This window comes from Maylandia zebra, linkage group LG16 (assembly GCF_041146795.1).
Source record: "Maylandia zebra isolate NMK-2024a linkage group LG16, Mzebra_GT3a, whole genome shotgun sequence".
NCBI lineage: Eukaryota > Metazoa > Chordata > Actinopteri > Cichliformes > Cichlidae > Maylandia > Maylandia zebra.
In genome coordinates this window covers 14,809,790-14,835,863 of record NC_135182.1, presented here as the reverse complement: position 1 = coordinate 14,835,863, position 26,074 = coordinate 14,809,790, and the positions used below count along the sequence as shown (strand labels likewise).

The window sequence follows — 26,074 nt, the reverse complement described above, 5'->3', positions numbered from 1 at the left end:
TCAGACAAAAAATTGTCAGGTGTCAGTTGTCAAAAAAAAAAAAGTCAGGTATCAGAAAAAAAATTGTCAGGTGTCAGTTGTCAAAAAAAAATTGTCAGGTATCAGACAAAAAATTGTCAGGTGTCAGTTGTCAAAAAAAAAATTGTCAGGTATCAGACAAAAAATTGTCAGGTGTCAGTTGTCAAAAAAAAAATTGTCAGGTGTCAGAAAAAAAATTGTCAGGTGTCAGTTGTCAAAAAAAAAAAAGTCAGGTATCAGAAAAAAAATTGTCAGGTGTCAGAAAAAAAATTGTCAGGTGTCAGTTGTCAAAAAAAAAAAAAGTCAGGTATCAGAAAAAAAAATTGTCAGGTGTCAGTTGTCAAAAAAAAAAAAAGTCAGGTATCAGAAAAAAAATTGTCAGGTGTCAGAAAAAAAAATGTCAGGTATCAGAAAAAAAATTGTCAGGTATCAGAAAAAAAATTGTCAGGTGTCAGAAAAAAAAATGTCAGGTATCAGAAAAAAAATTGTCAGGTGTCAGACAAAAAAGTTGTCAGGTGTCAGAAAAAATATTGTCAGGTGTCAGAAAAAAAATTGTCAGGTGTCAGAAAAAAAAATGTCAGGTATCAGAAAAAAAATTGTCAGGTGTCAGACAAAAAAGTTGTCAGGTGTCAGAAAAAAAATTGTCAGGTATCAGAACACAAGGTACCAGAGAGAAAATCTTCCTGCAGGTGGCGCTGTTGTCATGTCCCACCCGAATTGATTTCCAAATACGTCATCAACGTGTGACCGTGGGAGAGCGTAAGGTCATTGACCTCACCGGAGTTTTACCGTGGTTCAGGCTCCTAACGACACAAGGTAAGTTTAACTTTTTCTCCCTTTTGTTCATATTTTTGCCACAGTTGTGTTATATTAAGTTGCAGTTATGTTGTGAAAGTTACATATCAGAGACGGAAAGCCAGTTTTGTACGAAACCAAATCAGTACTATTTTTGTCTGGCTAATTCATTCTAGCTAGCGACAGTGGTGAAACGTGATTCAAATTTAAACTGTTCAGTAATTGTTTTGTATACATTTCAGCAAATGGACAAGCTGAAAGCTCACGAGCAGCCTGCATCCTTTCTGTCGCTCTTTTTCTTTATTTCTCTTTTCTATATTGCTACTGTCGGGATATTTTTTGATCCCGATATGTTTTTTTCTGTTGTTGTTTTTAGACTTTGCTGCAATATGTCATCTGACGATGATGAAAGGAGTATCCGACTCTGGCTGGTTCCCATGACTGTACCAAAAATACTTTTTTTTTTTAATTAAAAAAAGAGCATTAAAAATAAATGACTAAAGTACAACTTATTTATTAACTACTGTTCACCTCTTTCATATCAAAGACGTGTATTTTTTGCTACACATGTTTTATTTGTGGGCACTGAATAGACGATGCTTTTAGTGTAATTGCCACATAAAAAGATTTAGTACTTTACTGGTTAATTACTTATGTTCAGTGTAAGAGGTGGGTGATCAATTAGACTGTTGTTGTTACACTTAACCTTTCAAGATATGATGATAATAACATTGTTCAACAAAGGCTTAAAACAAAAGGAAATCAGCTGTGCACTGAATTCATATGGGCATAAAATAAGGTAAGTCTGCATTTCAACAGTTTCCGTGACAACTCTCTAAAATGACAAAACATGCAGTTTGCATTTAATATAATGTAAGTCTGTGTTGTCTTTTAACAGTGAGAGGCATCTGAGACGAGTTTTAAAACTTCTAGGGTTGAAGCGAAGATGCCCCCAACGACCTTTTACTGAAATCCACAAAGCTGTGGAGGTAAGCGTTAAAACATCAGTGCAAAAAATATATATTTTCCTGAAGTCTGTGCCATGAGCTATTGTAGAAACAATAAATGTTATTTTCTGTAGTGATTAAAAAAAAAAAAACATTCAATTGTCTGTTTGTTTGTTTTTTAGAGTGAGATGAAACAGTGGTCTCCTGAACAAGGAATCAGGGCAATGGTAAAGCGGGTAAGGGATGTCAGAGGAGTGCGGCCTTGTTACAGGTTGGTTAAATAGTGTGTATATGATCAAGTGTTCTCTTGTTTTACTGTTGAGCTCAGAGTAAAATCTATTGTTACTGTAGAGACGATGTTGCGAATATAATGAGGTATATGGATGCAAGTGGTCTTCAGAGGAGATCTCCTGGAAAGAAGAAAATTCCCTGTCGGAATTACATCAGCCGTGGTCCAAATGACACACGGCACATTGATGGTATTTATTTTATCTTTTCAATTAACCTTCCAAACATGTTTTGATGGTACTTCTGTTGAAACAAATTGTAATTATTATTTGTTGTTTCATATAGGCAATGATAAACTGAAGTTCTTTGGAATGTGGATACATTTGGGGATTGATGGGTAGGTTTGAATATGGCATTCGCTACTTAATTTATTATATTCAGTGATAGTACAAAGTTGCTTCAAGATAAGGATGTGCGGTAAACTGAGGTGTTATCTCTCCTGAGTAGTCTAGGGCAGGGATGGGCAAGTCCAGGCCTCGAGGGCCGGTGTCCTGCAGGTTTTAGATGTGTCCTTGATCCACAGCTGATTCAAATGGCTAAATTACCCTCACAACATGTTTTGTAGTTCTCCAGAGGCCTGGTAATGAACTAATCATTTTATTCAAGTGTGTTTACCCAGGGTGATATCTAAAACATGCAGGACACTGGCCCTCGAGGTCTGGATTTGGCCAAGCCTGGTCTAAGGGACCAAGATAAAGTATGAATAGTGAAGGAGGATTCAAGATGGCGGTTTTTAAAAGGCTTATTTCCTGCTAGTCTTAAAGTTCCATTTCAGACTGGCAGTTAATTTCAGGGAGGGCCAAGACCAACACAACAAACAAAACATCCCTGATATAAAGTAAACAGAATTTAACTCCAAAGAAAATAAAATGTACAATTTACGATAACCTACCTAACCAACACATAAACAGGAGAATACAAGGGATTACAAAACAAAAGGCAGCTCTCCCCTCGCGTCAGTCTGAACACAGTCAAGAGTCACATTCAATTCCAAAGGCATGTAAGCCTACACAACTATGGCAGTCAAAATGGCTGGAGGAACCAGAAACAACGCCTAGACATAATACAATGGAAAACCAGCATACTCTTGGGGAATGTAACAAAAACCAAACATAGTGCCAAAACATGATTAAATCATATGTACAAGTGGCCACTTTTCTGTTTCTTTCTTTTCAGATTTTCCAGGAAGGTTCTATGGCTAAAGGTGGGCACATCCAACCGCAAGCAAAACTTTGTGGCCAGATACTTCTTTGAGGCTGTTCAAGAACAGGGTGGTATGCAATATACTAAAAAATGGGGGGTTAAAAAAGATTACATTTTGTTAATAAATTTATTTTTTCATCATTCACTAATTATCTTCAGTTTGTGTCTTTAGGCTGTCCTCAAATGATTCGGGGGGACAGAGGAAAGGAGAACCTTGTTGTGGGTCAAATGCAGATGGCATTTCACATGCGAGATCTTGGGAATCAGGCATGGAGGTGCTTCAGAATGGGGACATCAGTGCACAACCAGGTATGTCTTTAAGCTGGTAAATGACTATTTCTAAAGTAACAACCTGACAACAAAACTGATAATGTCATGTTTCTGTTGTTTAGAGAGCTGAATGTTTCAACAGTATTTTAAAGCGGACATGGATTAAGAAATGGCTGACAACATTTGAGGTAAAGCAAATCTTTCACCTGTAAAACCTATTAACAAAGAGTAGCCATCCAAATTTCGTTAAACATACGATGGATTAGTTTATCTGAAAACACAAGGCCAGAATCTGTGTTTATGTACATCTGTACCTTTTCACTAATGAAATTCTCACCTTCACAACTTATGTCTTTTTCAAAACAACATGCGTAGGCCATGATGGAGTCTGGGATCCTTGAACTGGACAATCCTGTGCACATGTAAGTCAATATTTTTAGACATGAAAAATAATCAAGCAGCAGTATGAAAGTATGTGGTCTAGGAATGCCTTTGTTTTTTGAGTACTGATTAAAATTTAGCTTTTACTTATTCTACCTCAAAGAAGCAGATGAACATATTAATTTTTTAATTCTCCTTTTTCATAGCAACTGCTTGCAGTACTCACACTTGCCACTGCTTCAAAGAGACTTAAAAACGGAGCAAACAGTTTGGAACACCCATGACATCCGCAAGCAACGCAATGCACCTGGTCCATTTGGGAAACCCGACCTTCTGTTTACCTCACCACCTCCTGGTATGTCATTTGAAAGCCTGTGGGGTTTTATTTTTTTGTTTGTTTTTTAACTTTCATTAGTTTACTTTTACTTTGATATAGCACTCTTCACAGGATAAAAACCACAAAGTGGCTTCACAATAATATAAAACAGATAAACATAAAACAGCACAATCGAACATACAGAATAAATGCAATCAAGGAAACGTAATGATGGAGGCAGAGCATTCCATGACCTGGGAGCCACCGCTTTGGAAGATCTCTTGCCTCTGGTCTTCTGGTGGGACTACTAACAGCCATTGATTAGATGATCACAGGCTGGGAGAGGGAGCGTGGGGTTCTATAAGATCAGAAATTAAGGCAGGAGCTTCACGATTCGGAGCATTGAAAGTCATTACTAAAATTTTTAAATGAATTTTCTAAAATATACTGGAAGCCAGTGTAATGAGCGTAAAACTGTTATAATGTGCTTTCTCTTTTGTGTCTTCCGAAGAAGCCTACTTGTAGTACAATAAGAGATTTCTGAATTTCTACTGTCAATACTAAAATGGCTTCATATTGACACCTTTAACTAAAAATTTATCTAAATGTTTGAGTGATATTTCCATCTTTAAGTTTCTGTAATAACATCTGTAAACACTGACTGCTTCTTATACAGGTTCTAGAACAGCTTTGTCATTATTCATTTATTTTTAACATTCAAAGTGAACATCTTTTCAATATTGCCTTTCATTCGCAGGATATGGCAATGTGCTGCACATTGTTGACCCAGACCTTTTAGACTATGCCAAGCAATTAATCTGTGAGAGGGAAGAGCCTTCACTGGTAGCAAACCAGGAATTCAGAGACATGTGCCAGAACATTTTAGAAAACAGCCAGTTTCCCTGCACACCTGATGGTTGCCTTGCTGCATACCTCATGCTAGTCCAAGAGCTCACAACTGCCATGAACAGAAATGCAGTTCCTACACTTTCTACGTTTGCCGAGGCAAATGACATATACATCTTTCTGAAGAGAGAGAGGATGGAAGGTGCACCAGTAAACATTTCCAATGACCAATAAAATCATACAACAGTGTTTGTTAACATTTATTTATCCTTGTTTAAAATCAACAGGTAATTTGAAAACTGTCTGACCAACAAAATGTACAATAAAATGTTGAAATACAATTGACAAGGTGCCATCTTTCATAATGATTCAGTGTTTCATTTACCACAACTTTTGTTAACAATAATGTAGAACATAATTCACATTGAAAGACTTTTGAACTGCAGACTGTAGCAACATTACCACTTGTAGCCATATCGGCTCGTAAGATCAAGGCCTGACTTGAGAAACTTAACAACATCAGATGCGGAAGGCCTTGAGTCTGGGTCATAGCTCACCAAACCACCAAGAAAACTGTTTTTGTCACTGAGATGTGATAGGGCATGTGGTGGGGTTTTGGTGGCCATTAGTGCAGCCAGTTCTCTTTGTTTTTTAACCATCCACGGAGCGGAACCCGTCAGGATCTCCAGATATGTGGCTCCGAGGGACCACATGTCTGTCTGGAACGAGGCCTCTTCAAACATCAGTATGCATTCAGGGGCCATGTAAAGATATGTGCCACCAGCTGGACCAGTAGCCTGGGCAGTGAACTTACTCCCTTGACGAAGCATCACAGTGTCTCTTATGTTTGCCATGCCCCAGTCTGTCAGGACTGCCTTCTTAGAAGGGTGGTGAACCTATAAGGTATACATATGAGAACTTACCAGGTTGTCTAAAATTTCACAAATGTTATCAAAAATGTCATTCCAAAGACCACAGCTCATAATTGGGGAAAAAAAAAAACCCTCAAAGCTTTTAGCACCCAGATCACCCAATCACTGCAGATTTATTCTGAGATTGTTTATTATACCCAACATTAAAATTAACAGATTGGTTAATGATCCAACCCGGTTTTATAGTCCTGTGCATTTTTTAATCCCCATTCCACTTAAGCAAGTGGTACAGACTAATAAAATAATAGAAACTTTCAGTTTGTAAAGCCTAAACTTACAACATGTTTGGGAATTTTGTAGGTGTGCAAGAACCAACATATTAAAGAAAAATTGGACTATTAAAGAAACAATGTAAGGCTTCTTACTTTAAAAAAAAAATCCTTTATATGAATATGCCAGAAAAGTTTCTCATTGTTCAAATGTAGTGTTTAATAGACTGAAGAGAATAAAGTTAAATAAATAATATACTATTTTTATTTTGATCTTCAAAAACAAAGTGGAGAAAAAGAAAAATACAATATGGCTTACCATGACATTTGCTGGCTTTATATCCTGGTGAATGATTCTCTGTGCATGGATGTACTCTACTGCCATGGATAAGTCCAGTGATATGAAACCGGCATCATCCCCTTCAAGCTATCAAGACAATATATAATATTAATAAAACAATGCATAGCCAGGTGTGACAATCTAACATGTCTACCACTGGAAATGTATTACTTCAAATAGGATTAGTATTCAAATGCAACTGCTCGTGAGCTTTCAGCTTGTCCATTTGCTGAAATGTATACAAAACAATTACTGAACAGTTTAAATTTGAATCACGTTTCACCACTGTCGCTAGCTAGAATGAATTAGCCAGACAAAAATAGTACTGATTTGGTTTCGTACAAAACTGGCTTTCCGTCTCTGATATGTAACTTTCACAACATAACTGCAACTTAATATAACACAACTGTGGCAAAAATATGAACAAAAGGGAGAAAAAGTTAAACTTACCTTGTGTCGTTAGGAGCCTGAACCACGGTAAAACTCCGGTGAGGTCAATGACCTTACGCTCTCCCACGGTCACACGTTGATGACGTATTTGGAAATCAATTCGGGTGGGACATGACAACAGCGCCACCTGCAGGAAGATTTTCTCTCTGGTACCTTGTGTTCTGACACCTGACAATTTTTTTTCTGACACCTGACAACTTTTTTTCTGATACCTGACAATTTTTTTTTTTGATAACTGACACCTGACAATTTTTTGTCTGATACCTGACGATGTCCTAAAATGTACACCGTAGTACAGCAGTCGCTTTCTAAAACATCAGATATGTATCGGATTCAGTACCACATACAAAAGTGACCCAGATTGGATTTGAAAATATCGGATTTGTGCCGTTCACACTGTCACACCATGATCGGATATGGGTCGCATAGGGTCAAAAAAGTCGGATTTGATGCGTTTTCGCCTGCAGTGTGAACGTAGCCATAATGACTGGTGATGTGTGATCAACCTGAGGAGCAACAACATACATCAAACCTGCTAGCTTTGTCAATAGCAAGATATTGATTTGGACCCCTGCCCAGGAGGATGATGATGTGTCTGCTTTGTTAAGCCAACTGACAGCAGTGATTTTTTTTTTAATTTCTCTCTCTAGCACCCACTCTTCAGTCCCATACATGCCAGACATCCCGTCTGTCGCCTCTCATCCATCTCAAAGTGCCTTTTCCGGTGTGAAGGGAGACCCGGGAGAGAGCGGCAGGGGCATCTGAGACATGGCACGAAGATAAGGGTTATAGTGCTTAACAGACAGTGTCTGTCTCCAAACCCCTCGGCCAGATGGCCACTGTCTGCCAGGGAGATGGCCAGTCCCCCAGGTTCACACGTGCAAATTCACACACACATGAACACATATTAAAAAAATTAAATATGCTACTGTAAATTGACTTTACAAGTGTATTATTCCAAGAGGAACGCAATAAAAAAAAATATAAAGTGGTGTGCAGAATCTTTTTAACTGCTAATTGGAGCTGCCATATCAGCTGAGCCAAAATTGAAGTCAAAGGTAATGAAGCCCTACACAAGTAAAAGGCATCATGACGTTTAAGCCATATGTGTTTTCGGCAGCCATATGCGGTTTTGTTGTCCATCCCGTCGTTGGCAAGCAATGGCTGTGACATGGCTGCCGTGGAGCGCAAAGCGAGCCTGTGTTTGATGATATCTGCCCAAGACTCCCCACTCTTCCAGGGGGAGATGTAACAGTATGTGAGCCCCTTGGATCCACAGACAGATGGAGACACTCATCTTTTCTCCTCCCCCTCCTCTCTATTCTCCCAGGCGGAGCCGTTCATCCTGCCCCGGGGAACATATGTGCTGCTTCAAGGAGGAAGTGCACAATCGCATACAGAGGCCAGTTTTAGAGATCTGGCTAAGGGCCTTTTTATTGTTTAGTCAGACCTTCTTTTTCAGCGGACAGGGTTGGATTTATTGTCGATGTAGCACACAGCAGGCTGTGACTACCTCTTGATGGCCTGTGACCACCTTGAAGTTAAAGTATATGCAGGCATAAGTCCTGCACTCCAACGTGAAGGATTAGTACAACACAAAGAGGTTATTAACAGTTAAGGTACGGCCTGTCAGGGGATGAGGTAACATTTTTTCAACCCTTTCAGAACACAGTGCAGGTTGTTGGCTCTTTCAGGTAGCTGTTGAAAACCAATTACGCCATCCAATATTCCTTTCACTTTGACAATGGCAGAGGATAATTAAATGTGATTTTCATCCAGGTAGTAGGCTATTAAATGTCTCCACCTCTGCCACTCAGCATTCAACCCTTCATTTAATTTTTCTTAAAAATTGATTGATTGATTGATTGATTGATTGATTGATTGATTGATTGATTGATTGAATCTTTATTTTGAACATGTTGAAAAAGTATAAAAAAAAAAATAGAATTAAAAGAGACAAATGAACAAAGCAAACAAAAGGAAAACGAGCAACCACAACTCCAAATAACGTCCATGTTCAAAAAGGAGCAGGAAGAAGCATAAGCTTATTTAATCCCACCCCTTTTCCACTATCTAGTATCAATAGACTACAGAAATACCTCCTTGTAATTACATTATATGTTATGTGTAATTTTTTTTTTTTTTTTTTTTTTTTTTTTGTAATATATACACATATATGTTTCTATCTATCCATACCTACGTATATACACACATACGCACATATACACATTTTCAATAACCCCATTAACACCTGAAGGATACACAACCTACAATTTTATATATATATATATATATATATATATATATATATATATATATATATATATATATGTACACAAGATCCATAGAGGCTGGGGTCTATCACACCAGGCAAGACCCCAGGTGCAGGCTGTGTAAAGATGCCCCAGAGACAATCCAGCACATAACAGCAGGGTGCAAGATGCTAGCAGGCAAGGCATACATGGAACGCCATAACCAAGTGGCCGGCACAGTGTACAGGAACATCTGTGCTGAGTACAACCTGGAAGTCCCGAGGTCAAAATGGGAGATGCCCCCAAGGGTGGTGGAGAATGACCGAGCTAAGATCCTGTGGGACTTCCAGATACAGACGGACAAAATGGTGGTGGCTAACCAACCGGACATAGTGGTGGTAGACAAACAGAAGAAGGCGGCCGTAGTGATCGATGTAGCGGTTCCGAATGACAGCAATATCAGGAAGAAGGAACACGAGAAGCTGGAGAAATACCAAGGGCTCAGAGAAGAGCTCGAGAGGATGTGGAGGGTGAAGGTAACGGTGGTCCCCGTGGTAATCGGAGCACTAGGTGCGGTGACTCCCAAGCTAGGCGAGTGGCTCCAGCAGATCCCGGGAACAACATCGGAAATCTCTGTCCAGAAGAGCGCAGTCCTGGGAACAGCTAAGATACTGCGCAGGACCCTCAAGCTCCCAGGCCTCTGGTAGAGGACCCGAGCTTGAAGGATAAACCGCCCGCAGGGGCGTGTTGGGTGTTTTATACACATACATACACACATACATACATACATACATATATATATATATATATATATATATATATATATATATATATATATATATATATATATATACACACACACACATATACACATATATACATACATACATACATATATACACATACATATATACCCATACCAACAAACCCGTGCATGCGCACACACATGATAATATTAGACAAGAACACCCTATCAAATCTCTACCTTTTCCCTGTACCCTGTAAAAACCATATCCTTAAACCGCTTTTTAAACTGCGCCATGCTTGGACATTGCTTCATATCTTTACTTAGTCTGTTCCACAGCTTCACTCCACACACAGAGATGCAAAAACTTTTTAATGTTGTACGGATACGAGGATGTTTTAAATTTAATTCCCCCCTCAAATTGTATCCCCGTTCCCTTTTAGAAAACATTTTTAGAATATTGTCAGGAAGCAGGTTATTTATTGCTTTATATATAATTTGTGCTGTGAGAAAATGAACCAGATCTGTGAATTTTAGAATTTTTGATTTTAAGAATAGTGGATTTGTATGATCTCTGTAACCAGTTTTATGGATTATCCTTATGGCCCTTTTTTGTAATATAAAGATTGATGATAGCGAACATTTGTAAGTATTGCCCCAAACCTCTGCACAGTAATTCAAATACGGTGCAATCAGGGAACAATAGAGAATGTGGAGTGATTTGTGGTCCAGAATGTGTTTTACTTTACTCAAGATTGAGACACTTCTTGAAATTTTGTTATGTATATGATTTATATGAGACTTCCAGTTTAATTTATCATCTATAATCACACCAAGAAACTTATGTTCAAGTACTCTTTCAATTTCCACACCATCTACATGAATCTGCACTTGTGCATTTCTAAGGGAATTCCCAAATAAGATAATTTTAGTTTTACTTAGATTTAGCGATAGTTTGTTCCTGTTAAACCATTTTTTAATTTTGCACATTTCTGAAGTAATTGTATCCAGCAGCTCCTTTAGATTCCCCCCAGAACAAAAAATATTTGTGTCATCTGCAAATAATACTAATTTTAATATATCAGATGCCTTACAAATATCATTTATATAAATAATAAATAATTTTGGACCCAGTACAGACAATGGCGTGTCCAGCGGGGTGGCCTGGGGGGGCACAGGCCACCCCCCCAACCAGACTGGCCACCCCAGGTGCCACCCCAAAGGCAAAACAATAAAATTCAATCAAATATCAAATGTCCGATTATGTTTTCACGGTGACGCTCAGATATCCGAGTGTAAGTGAATGCAGCATCGGCTTCTGCGCTATGTGCATCACGTTAGCAAAGGTAGGAGAGCCAAGCACGAAAGATGTCACTGCAGGAAACAATTTTTCGGTGAAAGAAAATGAGGACAGAATAAATGTCCCGGTAAGTAATATTAAGTTTGTTGAGTTTAGTAAACTTCGGCGAAATTAGAATACCAAGGAAAAAATAACACTTAAAGAATTATTGCAGCCGTGGAATATTTCAGACAGTATGCTACAGAGGGGAGCTAACATAAGAGTTATGAGTTATAAGATGTAATCTAAGTCGTAACATTGCTGTATGGAGCTGCAGATTTGGTTGCAGGTTAACATAGCTGGACTGGCCATCGGGCTTATTTGACTTATTTTTTATTTTTTTTGTAACGGCATGAACAATGAGAGGTGGTGGATTGGCCAGATGCAGGTCGATGTGTAGAAATAACTCCGTTGTTTGGTGGTGGCTATGGCGGGGCTTCCACAGAGGCAACAGGTGGATGAGGGAAGGGGAGGCAGGAGGAGAGCCCCGAGGCAGCCGCCAGTCCGAGTGTCAGGTGAACTGAACTTCAGGTAAGAAGTTATGACCTGCAGTCTCTCTGGGTCAGATATGAACTAAGTTTAGGTGGAGTTTATTTTCGTTGTGCTGACTTTTTACTGTCAGTTGCAATAACTCATACTGCGTTCTAGCCAGCTTGGAGTTTTTATACAGCTGTTCGGTTGCTATGATGTTACTGATAGTGAACTTTATTTTATTCATAAGGTTAGTTAGTAGAGTTGCCAACGGCTCCTTAAAAAAATGGAATGGTCCCTCAATCAGAGAAAATATTACACGTTTCGTATTGAGCTGAGAAGAGACGCAGTTTGTCCCGAACTTCAGCTAGAATAGAAAAAGACACAAAGCTGGATTTATTCTGTCGTTATGCTGCACAGCTGCCTCTTCTTCTCTCATTCTCTCCCCCTCCCTCTCCTGTTGCTACTTCAATCATGAAACTGATCGATGATCAGCTGATCGGCTTTTCTCTCTTGTTTGTTTATCGCCCACTTTGCGCCAGAAAGATGAAACCAGCAGATGTCGCGCTAAACAACAGCAGCACGTTTAAGCTTGATCGGCTGTTGTTAGAATTTATTTAATATTAATTTCTAGTATCAGCTGATGTTTGCTGGAGCCACAGCTGTAAAGCTGCTGGTCATGATGTCGGTTTGGATATCTGGTGAGAGGGAAACATGAAGACCACCCACCAGGATCCTTTTTTATGTAGCTGACAGCTGGTAACTGTGCAGGGGCGGGTCTAGCAAAGTTTTGCCAGGGGGCCAGGTAGGGCATTAACAGGGAAAGGGGGGCACAAAGAAATACTTTTCTTTCCTATTCTCATTTAAAATATCTAGCTTTTATTAAATAATTATCTAAATCTTACAACCAAAGTTTTTATCTGACGTAAAATGTATAGAAATCATACATATACCAAAAAGACTGTACATCACTGTCACAACAGGGTTTGTTTTCATTCAAAGGCTTTATGGCTTTAATACCTGGTGGGCCAGTCTGTAGTCAAAATGCCCGATTTTCTGTCCCAGTCCAGCCCTGCAGGTTATACTGGCAGTGTCACCATGCCAGCTGACTGTATTTCATCATCAGCCAGTGTTGTTCTTTATCAATATTACCAAAGTTTACCATAAGGCAGCATAGAAAGTATTTACTTGCTTTCAGGTTTTATTCAAATATTAGTCTTTTCAGTTGTTTCTCCACTTTTTTCCTGTTTCAAAATCAAACACCAGTTTGTGAGAAGATTATCTTCTTTTTTTAACAGGCAGAGAAAGTTTTGCATTGGAATGGCTAATTTGTCAATTGTTTGCTACAAATGTTCGTATTTTAATATTCAAAAATGTTTTTGCCCAAAACATATGTGCAGTATATGTCAGTAAAAATACTATGCAAATATTGATGTCCTTGAATGCTGAGTAAACACTGACAAAGCACTGATTGTATCTCTTGTACTTTATCAACGCAGTATCTAAAAACTTTGCACCGTAGTGGTTAAAATCTCATTCTAATAAGAGTTAAAAGTGCATTTGGTTATTAGGTTTATAGGATTATTGAATTATGGTTAAGGGTTGGTAGAATTTTTTTTTAAAACATTATCTGCCAATTAAATCTGCCACCCTTCTCCAAATCTGTGCCCCTACCTGGCCCCCCCAACAAAAATTTTCTAGACACGCCACTGAGTACAGAGCCTTGTGGAACACCACAAGCAATGTCCAAGCATGATGAGGAATGGACACCCAGCTTCACAAATTGTTTCCGGTCACTTAAATAATTTTTCACCCATTGCAGTACAACCCCCCTAATCCCATACCGTTCCAGTTTATTAATTAATATGTCATGATTGATTGTGTCGAATGCTTTCTTGAGATCCAGAAATACTCCAGCTGCATACTGTTTCTGATCTATAGCATTCGTAATCTCCTCAATTGATTCGATTAATGCCAGAGATGTTGATCTTTTTGATCTGAATCCATATTGACTGTCAGAGAGTAATTTATATTTATCTAAGAATTTGTCTAATCGTTTATTAAACAGGTTTTCTAGGATTTTGGAGAATTGTGGTAGTAAAGAAACAGGCCTGTAATTTGTGAAGTGGCGTCTATCCCCGGTTTTATACAGCGGCACAACTTTAGCTATTTTCATTTTGTTTGGCACTTTTCCCGTCTGAAATGATAAGTTGCAAATATATGTTAGAGGTCCTACAATTCCTTCAATGACCTTCTTGACGATTTTCATGTCAATATCATTACAATCAGTGGATGTTTTATATTTACACATGTGTACAATGTCAATTATTTCTTTTTCCTCCACTGATGTGAGGAACATTGAGTTAGGGTTCCTATCAATCAGGTTTTCACTACAGTCTACTGATGGCAGTGACTCAGGAATTTGTTCTGCCAGTTTTGGTCCAATATTTACAAAATAATGATTAAAGCTGTTGACCTTATCAGCAGTGTTTTCCATAATATTGCCATTATCGATAAAGTATTGTGGATAACTTTGTTGTCCAGAATTATTTTTAATGATACCGTTTAAAACATCCCATATTCCTTTCATATTATGTTTATTGTTGTTCAATATTTTACTATAATACTCCTTTCTACATACACGTATAATATTGGTCAACTTATTTTTGTATTTTTTATATTTATTTTCAGCATCTTTTGTTCTTTGTTTTAGGTATTCCCTATAGAGTGTATTTTTCTTTTTACATGCATTTTGTAAACCCTTAGTGAGCCATGGTCTATCTGAATATTTGTGCTTTCTGTTGTATTTTATTGTTGGACAGTTTTTATCGTACAACTCCATGAATATTCTTAAAAATATGCCATATGCAATATCAATATCAGCTTCTTTGTACACCTTGTCCCAGTCCTGATTTAATAGATCGTTCTTAAATGCAGTCATAGTTTCTTCTGTCCTTACACGTCTGTATCTCAGTTGTTCTTCATGCTGATTTTTCTTATAATTAGTGTCATAAACTGCAAAAACTGGTAGGTGATCACTGATGTCATTAATTAATATTCCGCTCACAATGTTGTTTTCCATATTGTTAGTGAAAATATTGTCAAGTAAGGTGGCACAATGTGGTGTAATTCTGCTAGGCCTGGTTATTTTAGGATGTAAACTCAAACTGTACATAGTGTTTAGGAATTCGTCGGTCATTTTATGCTTTTTTGGATTCAACAGGTCAATATTAAAATCACCACAGATAAACATAACTTTTTGATTTGTTTTAGAGAATATTTCCTCTATGAAGTCATTAAATACTTGAATACTAGAGCCAGGTGTTCTATATATACAGCTAATTATTACATTTTTTTCTTTTTCCTTATACATTTCAATTGTTATACATTCTAGTAAATTATCAATTACAGTTGTCATACTTTCTACCACCTTGTAGTTTAGGTTTTTATCCACATACACAGCTACTCCCCCTCCACTCTTGTTCCTTCTATTTACAAAATTCACTTCATATCCCTCCAGTCCAAAGTCCATTCCTTTCTCCGCATTGATCCATGTTTCAGAAATGGCAATAATTCCAAATGGATTTGTCAACTCATTTAGATATTCCTTTATATTGTTGAAGTTGGCATACAGACTTCTGCTATTAAAATGGATTATTGATAATTTATTTTCCGTGTTGATGGTGTGCTTAAACTGTTCATCAGTGAAGTAGCAGCAGTTACAGCTGATGTTGTAGAAGAAATTATTTTCCGGGTCTATATCCTTTTCTAAGTCTAGAACATTATGGTCTGTGTATCGAAATGTTCTCAGTTCCAGATTATCATAAAGAGAATTCCAATGAGTCATGTTGATATTGTTGCCGGATGCAGATGAAGTTCTTTTGGACTGTGCCATGTGTTGTGTTGTGTGTCACGTCACATGTGTATTCATACCTCCAGAGTAAGTTGACCTCAGTATTTGTCCAGCTCTTCCATATTTCTGATGACCAACACTTTGGCTTGTTCCGGTGTTCCATTGAGTTTAATGAATACTTTGCAGTTGGTGGTCCATGTATTTTGAATTTTTCCCTGTTTCTTCAAGTAACGTGCTTTCCTGGCAATGTCTGCATTTCTTTTTATCAGATGTTCGTTCATGAAGACATCGGATCCTTTCAGTTTCCTTCCTTGTTTTAACAGTGCTGTTTTCTGTTTTCTGTTTGCAAATCTCACAATGATGGCTGGTTTGTTACTGTCATTTTTTCGGGGTAGAGGGTGGCAAGCCTCAATGTTGTTATAATCCACTTCCACACCTTTGGACCGTAGAAAGGTAACCACTTGATGCTCCATGGAGTTGACATCTTCCTCTCCTGGCCCTCCTACATTGTCAGTGGCGACCGCCCGGGCGTATGACCGGGGTTTGATGCGAAGCCCCGTGATGATAACATCGTTCATCCGGGTGTACTGCTCCAAATCCGCCACTCTGTTCTCCAGGTACGCCAGCCGCCGATCCTTCTCGGCGTTCTGGATGCGGAGAGCCTTAACTTCCTCGACCAGGTCCAGGATGGCTTTCTGCTGCAGTTTGACAGTAGAAATCTCCTCTGTCATAAACTCCAGCGACTTCTTAATATCGTCTCCTTCCTCGGCTGACAGAACTTTTTTCGGGCCCATGCTGAGAGACGCTCTCGTAGCTTTGCCGTGCCGTGCCGAAAAATAAAAGGAAAGAACTGTAAATGCAAAATTATTGTGAGGTATGTGCAAAGAGAGTTAACCTAGGAGTCACTATTACAGTGCAGTTTATAGTTACAATTTCTTTTTTCTTATTGAAAGTGTCTGATAATTATTGGTCTTGCACCTTTTTTTTGTCTTCACTCAAATAACATTCACCTTAGACTTAATTTGCAGTACGCACACTAACTGAGTAAGCGCTGATTATGTTATTAGAATGACATGTTCTCTTATTACATTACATTTTATTATGTTGGCAAGGGGCTCATAAAATAAATTTAATGCAAATTATTCTGTTGAGATTAAACTTTTCAGATTAAACTTAGTACTGAAGACTTTGATTATGACTTAAAATATGTACATTTCATTTTTTTCTTCATTTAATTCGGTTTTTGCTGTTTAATCATTTGGTTTTTTGTTTGTTTTTGGATTATGAGGTTGAATAAAAAGCCTCTAAACTCTACAGCAAGGTTTCCTTTGGGGGACATTTAAGTGGTTCCGGTCCACTTGCTTCCTTAAGGGGAAGGGTCAGTGCAAAGTTTTTCTGAGTGACCTTCACTATCATATCAGACTATGCCTCCATCCAAAGGGCATGAACGGTCAGTGAATTAATCATATCATAAAACCTCCACAGTCACATGACCTCAACCCACCTGTGGTAGATTTCAGACTGGCGTGTTACACAGAGCACTCTCGTCACTGCCGACGTCAAGACACCAAGCGGGGGGAACGTATCACAATTTGTGCAAAATGTTTATGTTGCAGGACGCCCTGGAAAAAAGTTCAGTGTTTTTAATGAGCTCCTTCAGGTTAATAACAGGTATGCATTTGCAGCTGTTCAGGAAAGTGAGTGAACATTGCTTTCAAAGGTCAGAGGTAAGACTTTGTTCAGGTAAGATTTCTCTGTTTCTCCAAATGCTTGAGTTCAAGTAAGTGCTCTCTAATTTCCTCAGGTTTGAACCTGGGTAAGAATTCTCCTGTGGGGCTAGAGTGGGACTGGCAGGTTTTTCTAGAAACTAGGCAGGAGGGTACATCAGGGCAGAGTCTGCGATGAAGGAGGACAAGTCAGGTAAGCATATAGTAAAGGTTAGCAGGCAAGTGACATCAGATGACTAAGAGGCTCAAGTAATACTACCACGCTATGTGGCTTAACGATCCAGTGAGGAGGTGAGAGGAGGACTGTGGTGTAGATGGGAAACAAGTGCCAGTGGTATCTGGGGTGGCCACATTCACTTCTGGAAGGAGGTAGGCTGAGTTAATTCACTCACACCCAGACACACATGAGAAAAGGATAGAGGTAGAACAGACAGGGAAGACAGGTCAGCACCTGAGAGGACGGGGGGAACATTTCCTCTCAGGTGCATTTTGCAACTACGTTGTTCAACACAGCTCTGTGAAGTTGGAGGATGTAAAGTAAGTAAGCTGAAGTCCTCCTACTGGCATGTGCTGTTCCTACACACTTCATGTTGGTTTTTTCCATTAATTTGAAATGTTTTTGTGGCACCCGTGTGAGTTGTTAATAAGAAATTTCTGATATATTTTTTTTAAAGTGAAAATGTTTTTTTTTTTTTTAATAAAAGCATTCCTAATCTGCTGAGAGTTATCCAGAATGTCTGCAAAATTGCAAAATGCCTTCTGTAAACAATAATCCGTTCCCTACAATACAATTAATCTAAATAAAGGCGCCCTGGGATATCTGAGATGTCTCTGAACAGCTCTAGCTAATCCTTTCCATTCTACATGTAATTCTCAATTATGGAATATTCCATGTGGTTCAGAAAAAGCATCCACTCGGCCAAATGTTAAATTTCAATTTTTGTTCTGTTTTATTGCTCATGATCAGTGTTGGTCAACTTACTTTAAAATAGTAATTAGATACTAATTACTGATTACTTCTTCAAGAAAGTAATCCCATTACTTTACTGATTATGCAGTTTCAAAAATAATTAGTTACTTATTACTTAGTTAATTTTTAAAAAACACGATACACAACCTGAATACGTTATAAAGCAATAGACCTTTCAGCCCAATTCTATTTTTTCTGCATAATCCACCATATAAAATTAAATCAAAGGAAAAAGTCTATTTTTAAAACTTGTGTTATTAGTTTTAATCTTTTAACTTTATGCATATTGCATCAAGTAAAAATTAAATTATATGCAAGATTCTCTGACCAGAAGATATTTGTTTAACATTTAACTATTTTCTGCATATTCCATTAATAAAATAAAATGCAGTTTCTGACTCGTGCTTCCAAGAAGCAGTTTGCATGCCATTTAAAAAACAAGACAGATGTTAATTATTCCATGTACAACAGACAACTACAATACAAAATGTCTCCAGTCCTGCTTATCGATTTCTCATTTTTGTTACTATTATATGTAAAACAACTATAAACTATAAACTACTCTTCGCATGCTGACCCAAGTTCATACACCAGTTTACAACAACAACCTACACTAGTATCAAATGACCTGATTACCTCCACGAGGGCAACAACAGTCGGGCTCACAGATGATGTTCAAGAAGGTTCTTAAATACTGTGGCTGATTATTAGCAACAGGTGTGACCGCTGGAGCCCAGCGACAACCGCAGAGTAGATTAACATAAGCAGGATGAATTTAATAGAGTGCAATATGTTAAATTACAAAGTTAAGTAATCAAGATAAAATATACTACGAGCTACAAATTAAAGATCATAAGGAAAACTTTTTCAATGTGGCTCAATACATTTAAGCAAAATATTGGCCCTAATACAAACTGAATCATTGATGCTGCAATCAGGACTCTGGTGGAGCCACGCCTTCTGTTAAAGAATGCCTCTTTGTTTAATCGCTGAAGCTAGTTTTCTGTCACTCTGTTGTGTTTCCGCTGAATAAATCTGAGACTGATCAGATGGTATTGTTGCTTGATGGTATTATGTGATACAAACACCTGAAGTGCTAACACTTCTGGACAGTACTGTCCATAATTATAAATGAAGTCAGTCAATTAGTGCTGCATGTTTATCTTTAGCATGCATTAAAATCAATGTATTTTTTGGTAATGAGGGGTTATTGCATAATTCAACAGTGACTTACAGAAAATAAGCATTACCATGATTCTATGTAAAGGAGTGGTTTGGAATATATGGCTGACATGCAAGCGAACACATACAGTAGCCCTTTGCTGTATTTATGATGTAGGGAAAGGATTGATCATTTGCCAGATTGGTAACAAGAAGAACACAGAGTCTCGACTGGGGGTGGGCCTGTGTTGAGCGCAGATCATACGAGCCATCATGGTTCATGACTGAGTGTGATGCTAAGAGAGGAGAACGGAAAATTACCACACACCAAATTAACTTGGCAGAGTGTGATTAAAAATATTTTTTGTGAAACTAATTTGCACTTACTGTACCATAAAATTAAGGGTGCGTTGGAACAGTTGGTTCAATTTTCGGAGGACCATCAGGACTTTTGAAAATTTAATGAGGATCCAAATTGCCTCTTTCTCTCCTATCCACATCATGTATTTGTGACATCCCAATGCCGTCTCTGTCTGTTAAAGACCAAAGAGCCATTGAGCAGAGATGCATTCAGCCCAAGTGGAGCTATTTGGCAGGATTCAGAAAATATTTAAGTTTAACTGTTGTTAGTGCATCTTTTGATTTATTTTAATTGGATTTTTTACTTTTTGGTTTGTTTGTTTTTTAACATACAGAGAGATGCATTAGACAAAATTAGTACAAATATTCAGACTGAAAATCCAAGACTTTCCATCAGTCTTGAGATGACATAGCCATTACATGGATGACCTATTAACCCTTCAGCTACAACATAGAGTGCAGGGATCATTTGTAGCCCCACAGCAGCTTATTAAGCAACTTAAATGACTCCATATATGACTCCCATTTGCTTAATCTTCCTCAGGTTACGAAGGGAAACATACCAAAAGGAATATAATCTGAATAAATATGCACGTAATCAGCTATGATAAGAGAGCTATGCCATTAGAATTCCCGTCATTAAAATAAGTGTTTTGGGTTTTGTTGGTTGTTGTTGTTTTTTTACATATAAGACACTTCTAACCATGGTTTTAGGGATCCATAGCCGAGGTAAAGGCTTTGTGTATGTGCTGCATTGTTCCCTCTTGTGGTTGACACAAAGATCGGCCTACTTGAAGTGAAGGCAGTGGATCTCTATGAGCTTCTCATGATATGGCACGAAGACATTAGGGTGACGGGTGTTCTAACCTATTCTCCTCATGGTCATTGTGTGTTGAAGAGAAATGTTACAAGATGACAGCAGAGAGAGCAAGCAGAATATAATCATCCTTTACCTTTCCATGGCCTCAATCGAGTGTAGCGGTCCTTTGCGTGTCCGCTGCAGACATCCGTGGTCTGTCTGAAATGACAGAATAAGAAGCCATGACTGACTTTGATTTGCTGGAAAAGACACAAGTTATGAGCCCTGGTGGTATTTTTATAGGCTAACCTTAACCCTTCTTACCAATGAACCGTTGCTCACATCACAAATTTTTCAGTCATTCTGTAAGAGGCCAGTATCTGTAGAAACAACCAGACCGGCCTCAGTATGGAATGAGCATTATCTTCCTAGAAAAGCTAGCTAGCTATCTAGCTACATTAATAATACATTTTTTTTTTAAGTGGATACAGAGAAATAGCAAGTTTTAAAATCTTAAACCATCATTTTTTTAAACCACAAAAAGGCTGTAAAAATGCAGTACTGGGTGATTGGTTAACTGTCTGACTAAAGTAGAAGTATGTCCTGGTAGTTTTTGTTACTGGCCAAACCAACACAATTCATTTTCAAGTACAAATCAATCACCAAATTGAAATATGATGTTAGAAATGAGTAAAACAAACTGCTACTGCAATAATGGTAGTATCGATCAACATTGATGAAAACACACAGTATGTCAATCCACGAAGATTAAAAGTCACAAGTGATGAAACTGCATTTTTCATTTAAATCAATGCAAAAATAAATGCAGATCTACTGTGATGGCATCAGCCACACATGGGTAAAACCTGTCCATTCATTCGTTTCATTGGTTTGGTTTGCAGTTATTTCAGTAATATAATTCATTATTATTCTTACTTAAACCTAACAATGATATTATGAAGCGCACGCATAGTAGCATTGTGTGATTTTTAAAGATGTTTTCTGTTATATTAATTATTTTTCTCCTTCTTTGAGTTACCTGGTCTGGGGAGGCCGTTTCCTGTCTGGACAAAAGGCGTGGCCAAGGCCTGACTTTGAAAACACAGGACCAACTAAGTGTTTGTCAGAAACGGGGGCTGTTTTAGGTTTAGTCATGTTATTTTTGCGCTTAGTTGGTATTGGTGTTTGTTTTTGTTTCCCCTATTGTGTGTAAATGGTTTGGTGAAACCACTATATAGGTTACCCTCCTGTGTCTTTGTGTTTAGGTCAGTTTGTGAGTTAAGTTGTGTCTATTTTGTTTGGTTAAGTTTCTGGAAGTTACTCTTTGAGTAGAGTTATATTTAGTTGACCTCTTTTAATGGGCTCAGTAATTATATTTTGAACTTTGTCTTTTTGGGGTTAAAATTTTAAAAAGCCCATTTTGAAGACATTTTTCCTGTTTCCTCTATGCCGTTGCTGCTTGGTCCCTCACACCTACACATTACACAATAGTCCAGGGGAACAGGTGAAAAAATTGTTCTGGTGACAAACATTAACAAACATCATCAGTTCTTTCTCTCTTGTACCAAGACGTCTTGCAGCAGGATCAGAAACACCTGATCTCAGATGCATGGTTGTAGGTAACCTTGTACCTACAGCGAATAAGCCACAGGAGGGGATGTTTCTGCCTCAGGCTGGACACATTTAGTTGAAAGGACTGTCTTAAAGTGACGGATCTGAAAGGCCTAAGCTTCTATGAGGATGTGTAAGAGCAAGTGTATCAAATGCAGTAGACTGCAAGGGGGGAAGGGGTCTTCTCCAGTGCATTTGTAGAATTTGGATTGTTCTGCTGATACCAGATTTGTTTTAGTCTAAGATGGTTCAGATCTAAAACTTCATTGTTCTCAGTAATTTCTCTGAAACGTTATTGCTTTGACAAAACTTTTGACAAAAAAGAACTTTGTAAACTCTTGTACTTTTGCACAGAATATAAAAAGTAACCTTGGTCCTTTTAATGTTAAGATGAGCATTAAAATGACTGCTGCCAGAATTTCTTCTTGTAAGCTGGTAAACTATGATACGTCATGAAATTGATGAAGGTAAAGCTGAATTTGTTTGATTTTCCTATATTTCAGGAGGCTCACATTTGATTCAAGCAGCAGAATCCAGTCTAGCTCATAGCTCCCTGCCACTATGAAGTAAACAAAAAATGGGGAGTGTTGAGTAAAAAAAAAAAAAATACAGAAGTTAGCAGACATGCAAACAACACTAACATAACAGAGTGAGAAGTGTGAAAGTTGGCAGGGTGCATCACTATGTCATGCGAAGAGTGAGTCATGTTAGCATATGACACAGTGCAGTTGACTGCCTAAAGTACTCTGCATTACATAACATTATTATTTTTCCATGGTGATTTTAAGGTATTTTTTCATTTAAAATTGTGTCAAATGTCTTTCTTTATGAGAGGTTTGTGTATAATTTAGTAAAATGTCACTATGAATGGTGTTCCCCAGGGTTCAATTTATGGATCCTTTCTGTATCCATCATTAAATAGAGCCAGGTAATGAGCCATCATCCAGTTTAAATACACATTTGCAGTTGTGTATGCTGCCAAAGTGGGTTTATGGGTCTTGAGTGGGTTGGGCTGTTGCTCAGAAGCAGTGTTGCTAAGATTTTAGTTACACAGGCACAAGAGACTTGTTGGAAACTATCTAGCAACAACCAGTCTTGAGTAAAAATGTGTCTTCCCATCCAGTTGGTGAATGGTTGCTAGAAGTTGCTGGTGATTCCTTTGTTCAATAGCAAGTTGTCATGGTTGCCAGTGGTTAGCATGTCATGTCTGAAAATACAGAGTCACATTACAGTATTTGTATTGTATATATGTATTTGTACTGACATTAGATTACACACAGGTGCACTCCATTTAGTCATTAGTACTCATCAGGCAATGTCTATGGGCAACTGACTGCACTCAGACCAAAGGGGGCTGAATAATTACGCACTCCCCACTTTTCAGTTATTTATTTGTAAAAACAAATGTTTGGAATCATGTATGATTTTCTCACGTGTATACCACTTTGTATTGGTCTTTCGCGTTGAATTCCAATAAAATTGATTCATGTTTGTGGCTGTAATGTGACAAAATGTGGGAAAGTTCAAGGGGGCCGAATACTTTTGCAAGCCACTGTACTTGCGAACAAGCAGTTTTGAAACTGTAAAAAGTATAACACAAATGTTGTCTGTTTCTAGTTTGCATTGCACTTTTTCAAGTTTATCTTCAGCAGAGAAAACAAATGGCAAGTGTTTGTTCAGATTCTATTTCACCTGACTATAACCAGGACCCTCCAACAACCAGTGAAAGAATTCACATTTTTCCCTCGTGACTATGGTTGTCAGATGGTCACTGACTGGTCTCTGGATCTGTGTGACTGAGGTCTGGAGCATTAAATGTTCAATAACACTGAGTCTTGAAAAATGCAAAATAGAATTACCAATAAGCTTTCATCAAAATGCAAAGTCCAAACAACCAATTATAGAGCAGCTCACATACACACTACTTGGTTGCAAACTGTGAGCTACTCTCATACATTCACCCTAAAATGAACCAAAAACAATTGGAACAATTATTCTAACAAATGCTGGGTTGCATAAGTAACAAATTTCCATTTCTTGATTATTTTACAACATAAAGAATTGATTTTGCTTGTCTTGAAGTAAGTTTCTACACTTGGTAATTAAAAAGAGAGAGCAAACATGTACCCCATATTAACTATCTGTGTCTGCCAATTTGTGTGCAAAATGAATCAAAAATCACATGTTAAACAAATCAGTTCATTTGGTTTCAACCTTGACTCGTTGTCATTTAAGAAGTAAAACTGGCACTTCGTACATGCAAAACTGTTTCTGTTTAGTGTGTGTGTGTGTGTGTGTGTGTGTGTGTGTGTGTGTGTGAGAAATATGTCTTTTAAGATAAATTTTATTTTCAGTGGTTAGAGTCTCCAGAAATTCAATGTGACCCAGTATAAGCTGATGGTAATGCATGTAGAAGTTGTTTGTCGACCACCATTATACAACAAATATACAAGAAGAATGCCTTACAAGCTGCCAGACCTCAGACAATAAGGCATGGGAAGATTAACCATTACCACATGAACAGAAGATGCCAAGGTACAAGGGAATTCAGCAAGCCCTGAAACAAACAATCCAATAGTAAATATGTGACAATACATCATTTACATTCAAAATATCTTTGAAGTACAAACAGAAAATGCTCCTGAATCTCTAAAGGGGCCTCTGTAATAATTTATTGAGAAGCTGAATTGTAGTCATTGTAGGGATAAACCCAAACAGCATATATATATATACATATTGTATATTTTATCCAAAGTGCCCTACATTTCGACTCTCATGCACCAATTTGCACACTAATAGTGCAGCAAGCTTCAGTGCCATTCAAGTCATTAGCATAAACATCTGTAGGTTCTCAAGGACACTTTGACAAGACAGAAGAAGAATACTGCAATTAGCTGCTGACCTCTACCTGCTGGCTCACAAAAAGAAACACATAACAGTATTCCTATTCCCTGAACTCTAGTGGTAATATTTATCAGTCAGGTTTGGATAGCCACCACCTTTTCTTCTCTGCAAGGACAGCGCAAGGGCTTTTAATGAACAGTATAGTCATTCGATTTTTAACTAAGTCAAACACATGAACAAAAACATAACAACAAATTACTCCCAATGCATGACTGAAAAGTAAAATGTGCATTTTTTTTTTTTTTTTTTTTTGGAAAAAAGGGGAAGTCTTCATTAATTCAAAACTCTCAAGAAAAAGAAGAAAATTGCCAAATGATTGACTCCCTATCTTCTACATATTTTAAAAGTCCCCAAACCTTTGCAAATAACTTTTGTTTTTCTTTCTGGATATATGTTTGGAGTTTTTTAGTGGAAGATTTGATATTATTTGTCATATCCAGCATGTAATATTTGACCAGTGAGTTTGAATCTAGTGGAATACCATTATGCAATACTTTTTAATAGGGTTAATAATGAGTAATAAGTAATACAATACTTTTTTAAAGTAATCACACCAGCATTGTTGATGGCCTGGATTTTCAGTTGGTACTTTGCGGTACTTTACTACCCTCACTCACCACCACAAAATCCAAGACACAAACTACAACTTGTAATTAGTTTACTGTTAACATGAACCCTCATTTACACCCACAAATACAAAACAAGTGGAAACCACTTGTAGAATAAAAGAACAAGGCAACTATTATGCCTTAACACCATTAAAGTTTAGCTGCTCCGCTGATATCAGTCATTTATCTTCACTAATCATAGTAGGCTAAATTTACAGGTCCCTCTCTCCTCACAGAAGCAGTGGTGTGTCTGAAGACTCAAGCAGTGAGCGTTAACCC

The 26,074-nt window shown here is 37.8% G+C and overlaps 1 protein-coding gene and 1 long non-coding RNA gene across 3 annotated transcripts; one reads left to right on the top strand and one right to left on the bottom strand.

Moving 5' to 3' along the window:
- The first annotated feature begins 622 nt into the window (after positions 1–622).
- Positions 623–5,405, top strand: LOC112434902 (uncharacterized). 2 transcript variants are annotated; one of them, XM_076874933.1, is made up of 13 exons: positions 623–834; positions 1,190–1,227; positions 1,528–1,612; positions 1,712–1,802; positions 1,943–2,031; positions 2,151–2,239; positions 2,334–2,385; positions 3,225–3,322; positions 3,424–3,560; positions 3,644–3,709; positions 3,897–3,943; positions 4,109–4,257; positions 4,976–5,405. In XM_076874933.1, exons 2-13 carry the CDS (start codon positions 1,203–1,205, stop codon positions 5,296–5,298), a joined length of 1,251 nt encoding a protein of 416 aa, XP_076731048.1. In that variant the 5' UTR covers positions 623–834; positions 1,190–1,202; the 3' UTR covers positions 5,299–5,405. The 2 variants fall into 2 exon arrangements, with proteins under 2 accessions (XP_076731048.1, XP_076731047.1); XM_076874932.1 differs by having other exon boundaries at positions 2,112–2,239.
- LOC143412964 (uncharacterized) lies at positions 5,312–7,154 on the bottom strand. Its single transcript, XR_013093498.1, has 3 exons — positions 6,996–7,154; positions 6,525–6,632; positions 5,312–5,960 (listed from the first exon to the last, which is right to left on the bottom strand). It is a non-coding gene; the product is annotated as an uncharacterized LOC143412964 (long non-coding RNA).
- Between the last annotated feature and the right edge of the window lie 18,920 nt (positions 7,155–26,074).

Coding starts and splice junctions, on each gene's coding strand:
- LOC112434902 (XM_076874932.1), top strand. CDS start 1,203: ATGTCATCTGACGATGATGAAAGGA. Junction 1,803..1,942: donor AAATCCACAAAGCTGTGGAG/GTAAGCGTTAAA, acceptor TTTGTTTTTTAG/AGTGAGATGAAACAGTGGTC. Junction 3,561..3,643: donor GGACATCAGTGCACAACCAG/GTATGTCTTTAA, acceptor TCTGTTGTTTAG/AGAGCTGAATGTTTCAACAG.